Here is a 17,534-nt window from a genome sequence, read left to right on the forward strand (position 1 = left end):
TTACGCTTGACTTCAGATGGCTCAGGTAGCTCTATAAGGTCAATTGTCTCGTCAAATCCTTCTGGCATTCCGAGTCCTTCCTTCCGACAAGAAAAAAAATTTCCCGACAACTGGAAAAAAATTTCCCGACAACTGGAAAAAATTTTCCAGTTGTCCGTCCGTAAACCATTCAAATTTTCGAAAATTGAGAACTTTTTTCCCGACAACTGGAAAAATTTTTCCCGACAACTGGAAAAAAATTTCCCGACAACTGGAAAAATTTTTTCCCGACAACTGGAAAAAGTTCTTCCTTCCGACAGGACAAAACGAATGTCTCACGTTCCTCTTCCTGAATGCCTTCCAAAGCCAGAAGAACCGACAGCCCCAGCACCACAACAGACTTACTAAGACTAAACACTTAGATTTTTCAAGCTTGACTTTTTACAATTTGAACTTTGTTTGCGTAGATATGAATTCTGAAAGAAGTATGAGGGTCTTGTATGACTTTGTACTTCTCCCATAGTTCATGTCTGTCAAACTTACCTGCCATGGACTCTTTCATAAGTTCCATGAAATCGTCTTCGGACAATCCGGGGAAAAGTACAATGTCAGTAAGTATTCTTTTAACATCCTTACTTAAACTCTTTGCTGTCTGTACACAAATGACAACAGAGATGTTAAAGTGTCTGAGCTTCTTAAGAATTCGACACATGTCTTGTTCTCTGTTCTTTAACAAAGGATGAGAAGCAAAGTCATCTAAGATAAGAAGACATCTATGAGGGTACGTTTTCCAATCGTAAGATTGCAATTTCTTCGAAATGTATTCTATCTCTTTCTGTTTGTTTCTGAAGTGTTTCTTCTCTAATATTCTCTGCATTTCCTCATTTGGGTCTTTAAACTTAGAATTTATATACTCATTTATAGCATTATACTTCAAAACTCTTCTTTGGTACTTCTTTATCCAATCTAACAACTCAGTATCCTTTATACATACTAACTTAGACTTCTTTATAATATCTTTGAACGAATTGACGGTTTGGTCAAATTGACCCGAAGTACTACAAATGACTACTAACTCATAGAATGGGTTCTTCTCATCTAGTTCTTGTTGTTGTGCAGCCATTTTAAGATAAGTGAAAGTCTTACCCGACCCAGGTGGTGCGATTAGACCTGTTATACCATTCTGAGCAAATAAGAACTTTTCATGTATAGGCTTTATCTGAGCATTTTCTAACTTCCTCTTTTCTTCTTCAAAACATTCTCAAATTTCTTGTCAATGTCAGCAAACTTTTTTTCTAACATATTTTTAGAAAAATTAAAATTTTTATCTTTTAGAAAATGTCTAGCGATTTCGCTATCTATATTCGAGACAAGCTTTTCGACTCTAAAACTTCTGTCGACCATAAAATCTTACATAGTGTAAACAAGAAAGGTGAATTTGTTCTAAAGTTCTGTTTCTGGGAATATGACAAGAACCATAAAACATTACAAAGAGCAGTCTTAAAATTTGTCAATGACAGACTTGTTGACAGAGATGACGCCGATTGGAAAGATGAAGTCCAACAAAAGTTCTTAGAATGCAAAGAAGGCACATGCGCTGTTTCTTGAAGATGAAATAGAAAACAGAATAGATGAGCTATTAAAGGACAAAGAACTTTTACATAAATATGGTTCTGAGAAATTTGACATAACTCCACCAGAAAAGAAGAAGAGAGAAAGAAAGAAAAGAAAGAAAAGAAAGTAGAAGAAGAGAAGAAAGAACCTGAACCAGTTCCAGAGAAAAAGAAATTTGACATGTAAAAATAAAATTTTATTTTTAGAACATTTCTGGGTCAATGTCAATGTTCTCTTCCTCTTTAGGAGTAAACACTGGCTTAGACTCTAAAATCTTTTTACCCAATTTACCTTGAACTTCAACTATCTTAGACTCATAATATTCATAGTCGTCTGCTTTCTTTGGTTCATAAGGTATAACAAGTTTGTATGCTTTGCCTTCTTTAAGGTTTGAAAACCTTCTGTCAAAACTTTCTTTGACTGCTAACAAACCTTCTATGTCTAAGTCTTCAAATTTCGCACCATTTTTAGTCACAATAGCAAACTTAACTGGTTCGATGTTCCAAACTTTGCTGAATGAAGACTTTTCAAAATGGTAGAAGTAAACATTCAAATAAGCGAATGGGTCTAGTTCTTCTTTAAGTCCTGACATGTACTTGTTGACTGAGATGAATTTTGCCATCTTTTCTATCGGATAAAAAAATATTTTTTTTAAAATTTACTCAGAAAAATTTTTCTTTGTATATACGCCATTCTGTACGTCTAAAAGATTTTTGACATTTGCCAAGAATGTACGTTTAGACGCTGTCATATAACCATATTCTTGACAATATTGTTTATACGAATCGTACAATGACCTTTCATCTAATGACACAAAGTCAGTTTCATCTATGAACAGTTCATATACACTCTTGTTTGCTTCTAACAATGTTTGTCTCTCTTCGGTATGTGGAATTTGTCTTGGATTGAACTTTGAAATATCTAATGTCATGAAATATGAGAACAAGTGGTTGTAAAAGTCAGATGTCAAAGTTTCTGCTAAGTCGTCAAAATATTCTGTATCTTGCATATGAGAATCTGACGTTCTGACAACTACATATCTTCTGTCAGAAACTTTCTAACTTCATCGGAACAGCATTGTTTGAAACCATAATGAAGTTTGCAACATTTTCACAAACTCTTTGGTCTTTATATTTTCTTTCAACAACTCCAACTTTGTCTGTTATAAGACTCTTCAAAGCATCCGAGTTCAAAACTTTTGTTGTATCTATACTTTGAAGTTTCGTTACATACTATAAGTTTCATATTCTCTATTGAAGAGTTAAATTTACCGCAGATGTTTTCTAAGTTTGTCATATTCGGGTTCGAATAGCCCTCTAACAGTTTGCATAAGATATCTGTAAAGAAAGTGTTCTTACCTGTTCCTTGTTTTCCAATTATGATGAGAGCAGTTTCATTTTTAGCACTTGGATGTTGTAAGATGTTTGCAAACCAACATAAGATATACTCATAGACTCTTTCGTTTCCATTGCATATAATTTCTTTGACATGGTCTAACCAAGCTTCTATACATTTTCTTTCCATTCTACTTGTTCGTATTTATATCCAGTGAAGATAGAATAGAAGTTTGGAGATGGTGTATAGAACTTTATACCACGAACTGAAAAATCTTCTAACTTTGACAATAAGATATCCCAAGCATCTAACATCTTCATGCCAACTTGTACGACTTTTATTTTCTTAAGTTTCTGTCTACATTCTTGTTCTGAACTATGGTTGCTCTTGGTTTGTTAAAGACAACATCCCATTCTTCATAACATAACATTCTGGGCAGAGTCAACATAAATGACTAAACGTTTCAAATTCTCGACTGCTTTGTTATAGTCTCTAAATGGACACATATTTCTGAACGCTTGGAAGTCATAAAAATCTGAAACGTCTATTCTGTACATTTTTATAAAAATAAAAAAAAATATTTTTTTTATTCTTGACTTTGTTGTTCTTGAGCTATTTGTTGCATTTGTTGTTCTTGAGCTATTTGTTGTTGAAGTTGTTCTTGTAATACAATACTTTCACCAGTTGCATCTTCCAATTCGAAACTTTCTGCCGTCATTGACAAATACATAGGACATAAAAGTTTTACAGGAACAAAGTTTGCGTCAACTAAGGTTAAGTTTATGTTTGCTAAAGTGTTTGAGTTTACTAAAGCTGAAAACTCTGCATTCGAATGAACAATAGGCAAACCAGCAGAGAAAGTGTTGTTTATACGCATGAGTATCTTTTGGTCATAGTAGTTTCTGTCGACATTCGAATAACACTTTGAACCTAAGTTTGAAACAATATATAAGATTGGTGTGCTTAATGTCAATGGAATAGACATTCCTTGTATGACACCTTTTCCTGTTATAGGAAACTGTTGGTAGTAAAAACCAGATATAAGTTTTGTATTATAGCTCATATCGTTTATACTAAACTCAGTCGGACATCCAAACATAATGAAACCTGCTCTAGTTGCAGCACATGTTACATCCGTCCTTAAAGTATTAAATAAGTCAACAAAACCTGTTGGTGGTATATCTGAGTAAGTATCTTCAAAGAAGTATTTTTTACCATTCACAACAACAAAGTCTTCTGGTGTCAAAAGAGCAAAACAGGCTTTAGTCGTCATCGTGTTTAAGGTCAGTTTACAATATCGTCCTTGAGGACTTTGTAAGTTTGTTGTTATAGAATTATATGACTCAGGGTTTTTAGTCGTAATAGTATAAACCACTATGTCTTCTGCCATTTACTTAGCAAGTAAATTTTAATGAAATGTTGTGGTCGTCAAATATTTTTATGACGTCTGGGAAACTATATTTTAAGTTCAACGTCTCACCTCCTTTCATAACATATATCTTGTCAATGACATTATATGAAACACCACAGCAAGCAATGTCAGGTTCTATTTCTTTGATGTTTATATCGTCTGCCTCTGTCAAAAGTTTCAATAGTTCTTTCAAAATTTCATGAGGTGCGATGACATATGAGTTCACTTTTACAGGGTTGTGCTCAACCAAGTTTAACATTATACCTAAAGCTTGACAAATCTTCTCCTGAGTTTTAAGTTTGTCTTTAAGTTGTTGGTAGTCGTTTCGAATATCTGCAACAGAACTTAACTCTCTGCTAACTTCAGGGTATGTTGGTTGTTCTTTTACAGGAACTATTGTTATACCATCTTCGTCTTCGTATGGTTTCCCCACTTCAACATCTCTGTCTTTGACATTGACAACAACACTTTGACTGTTTGTTTGAGTTGGTGAATTTAACTTCACATCTGCCACCGCCATTAAACCTTTTGAAACACTCACGCTTCTATTTTTCGGAAATGACATTTTACTAAGAATAAAAAGATGGACGTATTTGAGTATCTCTTCGAATTGAAGCAGAACAAAGTTTACACACACAAACAATACAAATACATTGACAGAATAGTTCTTTATACAAACAATGGAAAATGTTATAGAATAGCAGTCTTTGCTGAACCAAAATATTTTCATAAAGCAAAGAAAGTTGGTATAACCGAAATGGTGAAAGTTCTTGAAGCAGACAAAAATATAACAACAAAACTGACCGATATTTCTAAAGGAAAGTTTATCTTACAATTTTATGTCAAAACTGGCGTACTGTCAATATTTGACGGAGAGAAGTCAGTTCAAGAACAACTTACTGACCTGCTGCCAAAATCTGCTCGATGGAAGCTGTCGTTATACCAATCTGAGGAGCCCCAGCAGGTTTCATCGAACGAATCTTCAAAAGAGCATCTTCTGTGAAAAGTGCTATTGGTTTTGTAAACTTCTTTGCTCTCAGTTCATCTGGACCGTCTCTGTCACCAGTATATTGTATTTGAACTGTACCAACAGTTGAAATACCACCCATAAAGTCTTCTGAGTCAGCAAATGGAATGCCAAGCCAAAAGTTTGAACGGTCTCCATTTGTATATTGAGTTTTTTGACCTCCTGTATGGGTCCATACTTTCACATATGGCATAATAGAACTTTGCATTTCAGGGTTAATGGTTGTTGTGAAGTTGTTGTTAAAGTTCATAGCATCTAATGTCAAGTTGTATGACCTCATATCCTCAACTGTAGAATATTCTTCTCTTGGATAATATTTGCCATCTATGTTTATATGATATTTAATACCGGGTTGTAGAAACAAGAATAGTCATTTATAGTTCGTCTGAACAGTACAAACATAGTATCTGCATGTTTCATTGCAGTTGTTAAGGCAATATCTGTTCTTGCACCTGGGTCAGCACTTTGGTTTCCAACTTCACCTGCAAAGTCTTTGACAGATATTTGGTGTATAGGGAACATAAGTGGAACTGCAATATATTTGGCAGCTAAAGCATTTGAAATATCTGGGTCCAACATATAGACTGCAAGTCTGCTTTCTATTCTCTTGCATTCAAACTTTTCGCATGTGAACTTAACTGGGTCCCAAGCAGTTCCAGCAGCATTGAAATAATAGTTTACTTCAGTGTTGAGGTTTGAGAAACCAAAGTCTAAGTCAACTTTGTCTTTGCAAAAGTCGGCGAATGACGTTTTATTTGTTCCCACTACTTCTGTAAGAGTGAATGGGTCTTGTGTTGGTGCAATGACTAAGTTATTTTTGCTTGGAGTAAGTTCGATAGAAATTTTTCCTGCCCAGTTTGGCAAGTATCTTAAAAACCTGAAGATGAGGAAAGATGACAAAGGAACTCTAAGTTTCAGTTTTACTTTAGTGGCAGCATTTCCATCTGAACCAGAAAGGTTAACATAAACTCCTGGAACGTTAGGGTCAAGTCTTCTTATTTTCTCAATGGTGGCATACTGGTCTGTTTGTTCTCTAGCTTGTGGTTGTACTGAGTTTCTCAAAGCGAACCATTCATAGTTTGCCCATGTTACTGTTTGAACTAAGTCAGAGTTAGAATATATCTTATATCCCATGAAAACTTCTGGAGCATATTGGTATCCGACATAGAAAATTCCATTGCAACCTTTCTTGTCAGACAACTTGGCAGAAGGTTTTATTTCAATGTCTTGTTCCACGTATAAGAAAGAGTTGTCAATAGAAATTATATGAAACCTGTCGCAAGCAATATCTACTGTTGTTGAAGAACCTTCTCCAAACTCACCTACGTTTCCATAAGAAACAGCAGTTGTATATTCGTAAGTTCCAGGAACTATTTCTGACCTTCTAATGGCATTGTCGCATTCGTTATACCATTCGGAAACATTTCCATTCATAGCATCCAAAACTGTTGGCGTTATATTCTGAGCGGCGTACATTTCATATGAGTAAAAATATAGAATAGTTGGATTTATATGTCATAATAGAACCCACTCCGACCAAGCTTTACTTTCTTCCTGACTGAGTTTTTAACTCTTCTTTTTCCTTCATTGCCCTCTGCTTGAAGTTGTTGCATCTTTGCATTATGTTCATCTAGTATGTTGCAAATTTCCCATGTCCTTTTTGCCTTTGGGCTCTGGTCGCCCATCTCAGGTAACCTATATCCTAGAAAGATTTTGTCATAGTTTGTATTTGAGTCTTCGCGTATTGTTTGCATGACTCTTTCCTGAGTTTCCGGTTCAAGCTCTTCAAACAGTGCCTGTCCATATGGAATATGCTCGTTTCCAAATATATGTTTTTGTAGCCATTCTGGTTTTCTTTCCATGTTACCAACTATATCTTTTGTGAATGGGAAAGCTTTTACCCAATCTTTCAGTCTTGCGTCGTTTATTTCTGTAGTTGGTTTTATTTTGTCAAGGAACATGTTTTTCAATACTAACATTTCATTTGGTACTGTCCATTTGAGTTTTCTTAAATATTCATCCCTTCTCAGTTCATTGTCTGCAAAGTAAGTTTTTATGACATTTTGTAAACTTTCGTTTGCAAGGTCATGTACAATAGGTTCTCTTCCTTCGCTGTCCATAACTTTCTTTCTAAACTCTTCACCAAATATACCATCTTTATGGTTCTGTGTAGTTCTTTGAGATAAATGTTCTAGAACGTCAGGTGTTATATTTCCATCAGCCATGTTCATTTCATACTGGTCCAAAATATCTGCATGTTTCATATCTTTCAATGGCATTAAAGCCGCGCTGAAAATACCAGCTATATCTGGTTCACCATTGACTTCCATTGCGTCTACAACTTCTTGGAATTGTGGTTGTAAGTTTATGAACCACCTATCCGGGTTAGCTTTATGACCCCATCTCATTGTAGTTCCATCGTCTGCAGAAACAAAAGTAGGTTTGTTTCCATCTTGGTTAGGTTCTGAATGAACTTTAAACAATGTTTCATTTCTATATGTTTTCTTGAAATTTAACCTTTTATTTTCACCGAGTTCAGCCAAAGATTGAACGTTATATGGTCGTAAGTAAAAAGGGTTGTTGTATTTGTGTACATTTTCTTTCAGTACTTCCATTCTATGCTGAATATTTTCATCTGGTGTTGGAGTCTTTTGTATGTCGGCAAACATTTTTCGATATTCTTCTACTATGTCAGCCGAATTTTTTTTAGACTCTTGGAAATATTCCATATTCTCCGCATACTCTTGTTGAGGGTCAAGATTTTTCGGCTGTTCCAAATCTTCATCTAGTTCTGTGAAGTTAGTTTCCAAAGGAGTGACTTGTTCGTTTCCTTCAGGCTCTTCTAGCTGTTGTTGCTGAACTATTTCTTCCATGTCTGGTTGTATCTGAACTTCTTCCTGTGGAGTTTCTTGTACCTCATCTGCTGGCATTTCATATATTCCGAGACCGTTTTCAACAATTTCCCTATCTACGTCATCCGCATTCATAAGCTTTTGTTCTTTCGTTCCGTCTCTATTTTTACGCGTTTCATGACGAAAGTTGAATTGTCATTTAGCTCTGACATCAAATATCTCGGAGTAAATTCATCCATGTCATTTGGATGATATGCTATTAAATCATATCCCTTAGCGAGCTTGTATTTTCCAGGTTTGAGATTATATCCGTTTTGGTGCTGAGCCATAAAGCTAAATAGGTTCGGGTCAGTATTTCCATCCTTGAACTTTCCAATAGCTTCTTTATATCTGTCACTAAAGTCAACAGTATCTGGGAAACCACACTCTTCTTTAAGCATTTTTAAGAATTCTTGGTTTCCTTGTTCTCTACTTCTTTTATGTCCTTGCTCTGTTTGTGGTTGTTGTTGTGCAGGGTTTTGAACTGTTGGTTGTGGTGCTGGTTGTTGTGTTGGTTGTTGTGTTGGTTTTGGTGCATGCCTGTGTCTATGTCCATGTGACGATGTAAATGTTTTAGGTAGTCCTGGTGCAGGTGCTTCTCTTGGAGGGTTTGGTGGTATATAAGTTCCACCAGCTGGCACATATGTTCCATCTGCAGCGTAATGTCCTACCTGACTTTTCGTTCTTAAGAAAGCATTTACTAGGTCTGTTTTGGTCTGTTGTAACTCTTTTTCTTGACTTTTCACAACAGTTGCTCTAACGGCGTCATAGGCACTTTGAACTGCCTGTCTCGTTGCTGCATCTGTTATTTTCGTCATATTTTGTGCTACTTCTTTTAACTCTTTGTCGAAACCTTCAGACTTCAGTTTCTTTCCAGATGAGAAGTCGTTCACTTGTTTCACCTTACTATGAAGAGCTTCGAAGGCGTTCTTAAAGTCAGCATTTGTTAAAGCTTCATTTGAACTGTCTTCATCCGCTTGTATTTTTGTCCTTATTGACCCTATGAGTTGGGCTGCTTTAGCGTTGGCTTGGGCATCTAACCAGTCATTGTTAGCTTTTATATATTCTGCGCTTTTCATTGCCTTTTGCATAGCCGCGTCGTTATTTTTACTTTCTTGTGCTAAGTTTTCATACTGTACGGTTTGGTTTTGCAACTGTAAAAGTTTTTCTGCCTTTACATTTGCTTCAACTTCTTTTTTATACTCATCGCTATCCATATATGTCTTCAGGGCTTTTTGTTTTATCTCTTCATCTTTCAGTATTTTATATTGAGTAGTATGGTTTTTCAAATTTATGACATCTTGTTCCATTTTTGCTACTTCTGTTGCTTTTTCTGACACTTTTTTCGCATATTCCTCTGTACTTAGTTCTTTCAGTTGTTCTTCTTTCTTCTTTTTCTCTACGTTTAACTCATTGAGTTTCTTTGTGTGTCTGTCATATTCTAGTTTCTTTTCGTTTTCACTTATTTGCTTCTGTATGTCTATGTTTGACTTTTTGACATCTGTTATTTGATTTTTGAGTGAACTCAAATTCATTTGACTTTGAGGGTTATAGGCTGTTCCGTCTGCAGCTCCACCATAGCCTGCCATTTTCGCTAAAAGTGCCGCTCTTAAACCTCCACTCTGTGCACCAACAACTCGGTTTAAAAGCATAGGGTTGCTTGACATTTGTTGCAACATAGTGGGGTCATTCAGCATTTGTTGTTGCAACTGTTGTTGTGGTGTCAGTTTTACTATTGGATGTTTCAATGCTCCCTTCCTCTTACGTATATTCTTACGTAGCTTACGTGGCATTTTAAGTGAAGTTAAAAAGCGGTTTTTGACAGATGTTTTATTGTGACTTCTTCGTAAAGACTTTGTTGTGACTTCTTCGTAAAGACTTTGTTGAGATTTCTTCGTAAAGACTTTGTTGAGATTTCTTCGTAAATGACCCAAAAATATATTTTAGGTGAAGAGGTGAGATTTCACCTCTTTTTTCACCTCATTTCTCACCTCTTGAATTTTCATGAATTTCTTCGTAAAGACTTTGTTAAGACTTCTTCATCTAATTTCTCATGAACTTTCTTGTCTATGTTTTGTTGAGATTTCTTCGTAAAGACTTTGTTGAGATTTCTTCGTAAATGACCCTAGTAGTATATTTTTGGTGTAAATTTCATGAAAATTCAAGAGGGTGAAAAATTAGGTGAAAAAACAGGTGAAATCTCACCTCTTCACCTAAACATTATTTTTGGTGTAAAATTCAACGGGTGAAAAATTAGGTGAGAAAACAGGTGACATCTCACCTCTTCACCTAAACATTATTTTTGGTGTAAATTTCATGAAAATTCAAGAGGTGAGAAATGAGGTGAAAAAACAGGTGAAATCTCACCTCTTCACCTAAAATATATTTTTGGTGTAAATTTCATGAAAATTCAAGAGGTGAGAAATGAGGTGAAAAAACAGGTGAAATCTCACCTCTTCACCTAAAATATATTTTTGTCTGATTTTACGAAGAAGTCTTGACAAAACATTTACGAAGAAGAAGTCTTGACAAAGTCTTTACGAAGAAGTCTTAACAAAGTCTTTACGAAGAAGTCTTAACAAAACATGAAAACATATATAATTTGTGAAAAGTGAAACATTATATAATGTTTTCGACCAAGAAGACTAACAATTTTCCGAATAAAAACTTCATTTATACTAAACATCTTCGGGGCTAGAAGGCACGAAGTGCCTGGAAGCCCCACTACCTTTTTTTTTTTTTTTTTTTTTTTTTTTTTTTTTGGAATAGCAATGAATAGTGATGTGGGTATAGAAAATGTAAGAGATATGAATGCAAAGCAATCAGTATTTAGGATATTGACCATAGATTTCGAAAAAAAAATGCTGCATATTGAGCGAAAACTATGATTATATTATAAGGCTGTCATTTAAAGCATAATGAAACTATTCCCTTTTCATTTTAATCGAATAAGATAGTAAAGATTTTTGAATTAGCTAGAAACTAATGAGATGTTTTCACAAATCAGATTTTTAATCTCTATAATGCATAATTCACTCAATATCTTAATTTTGATATTGCGAGATATTTTTGCTATCGGTTTAGCAATTTTGACACAATAGCAAGAGGGTTCTATAAGCATTATTATCAACGTAGAATCTGAATATCATATCAGAAAATGTCGCAAATCCGACATTTACCCGACCAAATAGCAAAAATAATTGAATACTTTTCGCAAAAACTTTAAAAATCGATAAAAATATGAAATATAGATATTAAAGAGACTTTTTATTTAATATTCATAAAGAGTTTCCAAAAATATGATACCGCAAAATTAAAAAAGTGACGTCTTGAGTGGAGTCAAAGGTCGAAATTGCTAGCTAAATGTTTTTTTAGCGAAATTGCGTATTGTACGTTTTTTCGCAAAACGAAACCCTTATCGTAAATTTCTTATTTACTAAATTCTGTTTTGTTTTCCAGATGAATAACATATATATTTCTCATTTTAAATTTCAAAGTTGATGATGGAAAATTTCTAATGTGTCATTTTTTTCTCAAAATTATTAATGTCTGAGCAAGATAATCATCCAAATAAATACAGTGAATTGCGAAGTATCTCTAAATACTACATTGATTCATTTAATGCATTGTATCATTTAAAAACAAAAAATGAAGAAGAATTAAAAGATATTTACAAAATGATCAAAACAGAATTGATTGATTCAAAGAAATATCTCCCAGAATATATTATAAAAGATATTTTAGGTATCATTCCGTATAATAACCGCTATACAAAGTCATATTTATCTCTTGCAAAACTCATTTCTGATGATTATCATGTCCAAGAGGTCAGAAATACTATACTTATTTCCAACTTCTTGTTCTATAAAGAATATGGAATTAAATTAGACAAATCCGATTATTTTGAAAAATCCGACTCAGAAAATCTGGATATTCATACAGAAAATACAATTTACAGGGCAATTATGTATAATGACTTAGAAAAATTCATTGCATTCACAGAAAGAGATGGATTTGATGAAGATCAAACACTTGAAAGCGATTTGTATCCAGTATATTACCCAAAATATTCATTGCTTGAATTATGTTGTTACCATGGAGCAGTTGATTGTTTCAAGTTATTAATATCGAAATTTCACTCAGAAATAACTCAATCATGCCTTCAATTATCATTTTTGGGCGGAAATCAAGAGATCATGAGTGAATGTTTGAAATATCAAACGCCATCTAAAGAATGCATGTTTTATGCAATTCTTTCACACAACATTGATTTTGTTACATTTTTGATGAATGAATACAACATAGAGATTGATTTAGAAAATTGCGGAAGATTTAATAATCTTGAATCATTTTTAGTTTATTTCGATCAAACTAATGATATTAACAAATGCTTTATTTATTCCACACAGTTCAAGACTCTATCCTTTTGCGAATATTTCCTCTCATGCGGTGCAAATATCGATGCAAAAGATGAAAGTGGAGAAACTGCTCTTCATATTGCTACTCAAGTTAATAGTACTGAAATAGTCGAATTTCTTATTTCACATGGTGCAAAAATCAATCAAAAAGATAATGATGGATTCACCGCTCTTCACTGTACAATATTTTATTTTAATAAAGAACTAGCTGAACTTCTTGTCACACATGGTGCAAATATCAATGAAAAAGATTATGATGGAAAAACTCCTCTTCATATTGCAGCATTTAATAATATTAAAGAAGTAGCCGAACTACTTATTTCACATGGTGCAAATATCAATGAAATAGATGCAAGTGGACGAACTGCTCTTGATGTTGCAATATATACTAATAGTAAAGAAATGATGGAACTTCTCTTTTCACATGATGCAGAATTTAATTCTACTTTGTAAGACGTTTAAGCAAAACGTGTATGGTGAAAGATTTATATATACATTACGCAAATCGATGTTTAAGAATCAGCTGCAACGATAGAGAGGGTTCAATTTTTGTGTACTTTTTTACAAAATAATCGTTATTGTCCATTTTAATAATATCTGCTGCATTTGATGAAAATGATTAAAAAGTAACACACAATCGCGTATCATTGAAGCGGACCCTTAAGAGTCGCCTCTACTCGCTACCTTTACGGGCATGAATTGTTCAAATTGTACAATTAGTACTAATTATATAGGAATATTTTCGTCTTTGTATTACCTTTCACATAGTCAGATATAGTCAAAGTACCTTTATACTGGACAGTGATAGTATGAAATATTAAGAATCAGAGTTATTGCTTTGAAGGAGAAGTGAAGTGACTCTACTAGTAGACTCGACCATTAAATTTACAAATAATTCACAGATTTTTACAAAGTTGGAGATCCCAGCCGTTATTTCTCCAAACGAGATCCTTACTGTGGACCTTATAAAATGAAACAATATAAAACTTTAGTAGAATAACTGAAACGGTTTTTAAAGGTTTCCCAAACCGTTAACACCATCACCTCATTTTATGTTTTGATGATAAAGAATTATATTACAATATGAGCTATCTAAGAAAAACATTGGTAAACTCAATGTTACTCGCAATGGAAGTCGATTTACTTTTGGTTTTCCATGTGATGATTCATCAGGTGATTGTACACCATATACAGTTAAACTTGTTCATGGAGTGTACTTATTTGAAGCATGGGGTGCATCAGGAACGGCCCAAATACATCCTAATGGGCCAGTATTTCCAGGTTTAGGTGGATATTCATCGGGAATTCTTAAGGTTAATGAACCATTATTGACGATATATTTATATATAGGATCCCAAGCTTTGTTTAATTCCATCAAAGAATCAATAGGAGAGGCATATATTGGTGGAGGTTCTTCTGATATTCGCCTGTATTCAAATCCTTCCTTTGATTGGTTTGACCCTTTGTCTCTCCGCTCCCGAATTTTGGTTTCAGGTGGGGGTGGTGGGTCAGAATGGGCTGGTTCACAAGGAGGCCACGGTGGAGGATTAGAAGGAGGTGCTAGTAACAAAGATGCAAAAGGAGGAACACAAACAAGAGGTGGAATTGCATGTCATGATTTTATTGGGTATAATTGCACAGAAGGATTGTTTGGTATGGCATCATATGTTTCAAATTCATATGATTTTGGTGGTATGGGAGGTAATGGATATTATAGTGGTGCTTCTATTGATTATGCAGGTGCTGGTGGTGGGGGAAGTTCATTTATTTCAGGATATGAAGGTTGTATTGCTCTTAATAGTGATGCAGACAACTCTCCAAATCCAAATAACTCTTCTATCCACTATTCAGGTAAATATTTTATTAATCCTATAATGATCCAAAGAAATAATCCTATGCCTCTTTACGCATCAGATTCTTATGGTATTGGAAATTTAGGGCGAGGTGTTATTCGAATTACAGTCCTATCTTATTACCTTTGTACCAATCAGCGTAGTTATATTTTTGAATTAAATCTTGTTAAACTTTCTTTAGTTTTTATTGAATTGTAAATATAAAAAAATATCATTTTTATTAATTATTTTTTAATCTTTCAGTTTTTCCTAATTATTGTAAGAAAATAGGAAAATAGGATTTGCAAACGCAAATTTAATTTTCAGAAATATTTTTAATATTCTTATACATTTACATTATGATTTCCAAACATTTTATGGAATGTTATAATATTTAACTAATAATATTAAGGCTGCACTTACGTCCATCTGACTTTAATTCAGTTTTTTGGCAACTGGCGTGAAGCATAATTGAAAATTAACCTTAAACATCTGAATAGAAGGCCGTGTCATAGGGGTGTAAGTACACCTTTAAGAAAAAAATTGTTTTTGCATGTTTTTTGCATTTGTAAACTTGAATTTAGATTATTGGCGTGTTAACTTTTCAATTCTCTCAAATTTTGAGAGGCAGACCAGCCATTTTTCATTTTTATGTACATTATATAGCTAGTTCAAGTTTTAGAAAAACTATTTTTTTTAATATGAGAAATAATCTTTATAAAATACAATAGAAATCAAGGTAATTTACAAAGCATCTGGTGAAAGAATGTAACCATGATACTGAGGAAGCTTTGGACAGCAATATTTGCACATAGATTCCTTGAAACTTCGTTTGTGGGCCATGAGTTCGCCAGCATCAGTAATTAATTGGTCTACATTCCAATTCTTGAACTTTTTGATCTCATCTAAAGCGTTTATACAGTTTTCTGGTATTTTGATCTGATGTGTATGCGCAATTGTAAATGCATTGATCATATAGTTGTAACTCTCAAGCCTACCGAATATTTGATCCCAAATTCTCAATGTTGATTCAATATCGTGCTCATCTGAGAATAATAATAATTCGAATTTGACTCCAAACAAAAGGATGGAGACTCCTTTGGATGAAAGGAGATTGTACTTAGGGCGGTCATAGTTTAAAAGGATCTTATCGAGGTCATTAAAGTGTTTAACAAGCTCTTTCTGATTATCAAGGAGTCTGGCCATTGGAATGAGACTTAATGTGCTGCAAACAAGGTGATAAGCTATAGCTTCAGCGAATTCTAGAGGAAGATTGCCTTGTTGGCAAAATCTTAAAGCAAGAGCGAAATAAATGTAGCCATACTTATCATAGCCCTGTGTATATTGTATTTCTGGATGTTCTCGTTCGAGTACTGCAAAAATTCTTGAAATTCTAAATTCAATATCAATCTTTTTTGAAAGATCAAGGCCAAATGATGGATCAATGGACTTAAAATACGGCATGGCCTTTGTTATATCTGTTCTTAATGCAGTTTCAGTTTTTGTTGATACAATTGCCAAAGGATCATCTTGAGATTTTTCAAAATAGAATTTGAGGTGATCATAATACATATCTGTAGCCTTTAATAAGCTTTGAGACCATTTTGATCTATTAGGAACAATAATTTTCAGATAAATCAAGTAGGAAATGAGTCTATCAATTGGATTTTTCTTTGCACTGTCTGTAAGAAGGAATTTTCTAGCATCCATGTAATTAAAGATGAGGCCATCTCCAAGTCTGAATGCATCGGTCAAAACAACTTCATCAGGAGTCTTAAGTTGCATTTGTAATAAGTGATTTTTTCTACGATCAAAGAAAAAAAAATTTATTTGAATGGAGAATAAATTTTGGCACTTTTCACCAAAATTAATTTTGTCTAAAATAAGGGTTTCGTTTTGCTAAAATTGTCACTTTTATAGCATATTTGTTTTTGGATGTTTTGCGAAACCAAAAAAAAACTATGATATACAATGTGTGTGTAAAGAAAATACTTTATTTACTAGTTAAAAAATCATTTGGTATTGATCAAGTTATTTTTTCTGGATAAGATATTATATGGATAATTGGATAGAAAATACAATTATATAATCTTGTACCTGGTTTAATTAAGCTAATTGTCATCAGAAACTTGTAATTTTTATGAATTTCAGATTTTCTTTTCATTACTGCTTTTCTTAATAGGTCAAGTTCTTATTTACGTTATAAAGTATGATACTTACAAATATCAAGTTATCATGTTTTTTGAGAAATTATGAGAAACAAACAAAAATGAAAAAGATAGGAATAGCAATGAATAGTGATGTGGGTATAGAAAATGTAAGAGATATGAATGCAAAGCAATCAGTATTTAGGATATTGACCATAGATTTCGAAAAAAAAATGCTGCATATTGAGCGAAAACTATGATTATATTATAAGGCTGTCATTTAAAGCATAATGAAACTATTCCCTTTTCATTTTAATCGAATAAGATAGTAAAGATTTTTGAATTAGCTAGAAACTGATGAGATGTTTTCACAAATCAGATTTTTAATCTCTATAATGCATAATTCACTCAATATCTCAATTTTGATATTGCGAGATATTTTTGCTATCAGTTTCGCAATTTTGACACAATAGCAAGAGGGTTCTATAAGCATTATTATCAACGTAGAATCTGAATATCATATCAGAAAATGTCGCAAATCTGACATTTACCCGACCAAATAGCAAAAATAATTGAATACTTTTCGCAAAAACTTTAAAAATCGATAAAAATATGATACCGCAAAATTAAAAAAGTGACGTCTTGAATGGAGTCAAAGGTCGAAGTTGCTAGCTAAATGTTTTTTTAGCGAAATTGCGTATTGTACGTTTTTTTCGCAAAACGAAACCCCTATCTAAAACCATTTAATATGTCACAGAATACCATCAGATCAATTCTTGTAGTCCGAATTCAATTCCGAGGTTAGAATGCGAGGATGATCGGAAAATTTGTGAAATTTACATTTAAAAAATTCGAATCAATTTCAAGACATATCAAAAAA

At 33.5% G+C, this 17,534-nt stretch overlaps 9 protein-coding genes and 3 pseudogenes across 12 annotated transcripts, besides 2 other annotated features; 2 read left to right on the plus strand and 10 right to left on the minus strand.

Moving 5' to 3' along the window:
* Window positions 1-11,016: part of a mobile genetic element that runs on past the window's edge.
* On the minus strand, window positions 407-859 carry TVAGG3_0580720 (protein of unknown function, DUF4106 family; the record flags this gene model as incomplete). Its single annotated transcript, XM_051239149.1, has 1 exon — window positions 407-859. A coding segment is annotated over one exon (453 nt), but the record flags the coding sequence as incomplete, so codon positions are not given.
* TVAGG3_0580730 lies at window positions 974-1,281 on the minus strand (annotated as a pseudogene). Its single transcript has one exon. A coding segment is annotated over exon 1 (308 nt).
* On the plus strand, window positions 1,318-1,779 carry TVAGG3_0580740 (annotated as a pseudogene). Its single transcript has one exon. A coding segment is annotated over exon 1 (462 nt).
* On the minus strand, window positions 3,515-4,318 carry TVAGG3_0580750 (uncharacterized protein; the record flags this gene model as incomplete). Its single annotated transcript, XM_051239150.1, has 1 exon — window positions 3,515-4,318. The coding sequence occupies one exon, from the start codon at window positions 4,316-4,318 to the stop codon at window positions 3,515-3,517; it is 804 nt and encodes a 267-aa protein (XP_051096974.1).
* Window positions 4,323-4,859, minus strand: TVAGG3_0580760 (protein of unknown function, DUF4106 family; the record flags this gene model as incomplete). The annotated part of the gene is made up of 1 exon (XM_051239151.1): window positions 4,323-4,859. The coding sequence occupies one exon, from the start codon at window positions 4,857-4,859 to the stop codon at window positions 4,323-4,325; it is 537 nt and encodes a 178-aa protein (XP_051096975.1).
* TVAGG3_0580770 (uncharacterized protein) lies at window positions 6,287-6,842 on the minus strand (the record flags this gene model as incomplete). Its single annotated transcript, XM_051239152.1, has 1 exon — window positions 6,287-6,842. A coding segment is annotated over one exon (556 nt), but the record flags the coding sequence as incomplete, so codon positions are not given.
* Window positions 6,875-7,345, minus strand: TVAGG3_0580780 (protein of unknown function, DUF4106 family; the record flags this gene model as incomplete). Its single annotated transcript, XM_051239153.1, has 1 exon — window positions 6,875-7,345. One exon carries the CDS (start codon window positions 7,343-7,345, stop codon window positions 6,875-6,877), a length of 471 nt encoding a protein of 156 aa, XP_051096977.1.
* TVAGG3_0580790 lies at window positions 8,186-9,348 on the minus strand (annotated as a pseudogene). Its single transcript has one exon. A coding segment is annotated over exon 1 (1,163 nt).
* Window positions 9,789-10,050, minus strand: TVAGG3_0580800 (protein of unknown function, DUF4106 family; the record flags this gene model as incomplete). The annotated part of the gene is made up of 1 exon (XM_051239154.1): window positions 9,789-10,050. A coding segment is annotated over one exon (262 nt), but the record flags the coding sequence as incomplete, so codon positions are not given.
* Window positions 11,017-11,762: 746 nt separating the features above from the next.
* TVAGG3_0580810 (protein kinase protein) lies at window positions 11,763-13,128 on the plus strand (the record flags this gene model as incomplete). The annotated part of the gene is made up of 1 exon (XM_001579604.1): window positions 11,803-13,128. One exon carries the CDS (start codon window positions 11,803-11,805, stop codon window positions 13,126-13,128), a length of 1,326 nt encoding a protein of 441 aa, XP_001579654.1.
* A 751-nt stretch (window positions 13,129-13,879) lies between these two features.
* TVAGG3_0580820 (uncharacterized protein) lies at window positions 13,880-14,050 on the minus strand (the record flags this gene model as incomplete). The annotated part of the gene is made up of 1 exon (XM_001579605.1): window positions 13,880-14,050. One exon carries the CDS (start codon window positions 14,048-14,050, stop codon window positions 13,880-13,882), a length of 171 nt encoding a protein of 56 aa, XP_001579655.1.
* An 864-nt stretch (window positions 14,051-14,914) lies between these two features.
* Window positions 14,915-15,041: a mobile genetic element.
* Window positions 15,042-15,251: 210 nt separating this feature from the next.
* TVAGG3_0580840 (Rab-GTPase-TBC domain family) lies at window positions 15,252-16,312 on the minus strand (the record flags this gene model as incomplete). The annotated part of the gene is made up of 1 exon (XM_001579606.2): window positions 15,252-16,292. One exon carries the CDS (start codon window positions 16,290-16,292, stop codon window positions 15,252-15,254), a length of 1,041 nt encoding a protein of 346 aa, XP_001579656.1.
* Between the last annotated feature and the right edge of the window lie 1,222 nt (window positions 16,313-17,534).

Source organism: Trichomonas vaginalis, chromosome II, assembly GCF_026262505.1.
Source record: "Trichomonas vaginalis G3 chromosome II, whole genome shotgun sequence".
In the NCBI taxonomy this organism is placed as follows: Eukaryota; Parabasalia; order Trichomonadida; family Trichomonadidae; genus Trichomonas; species Trichomonas vaginalis.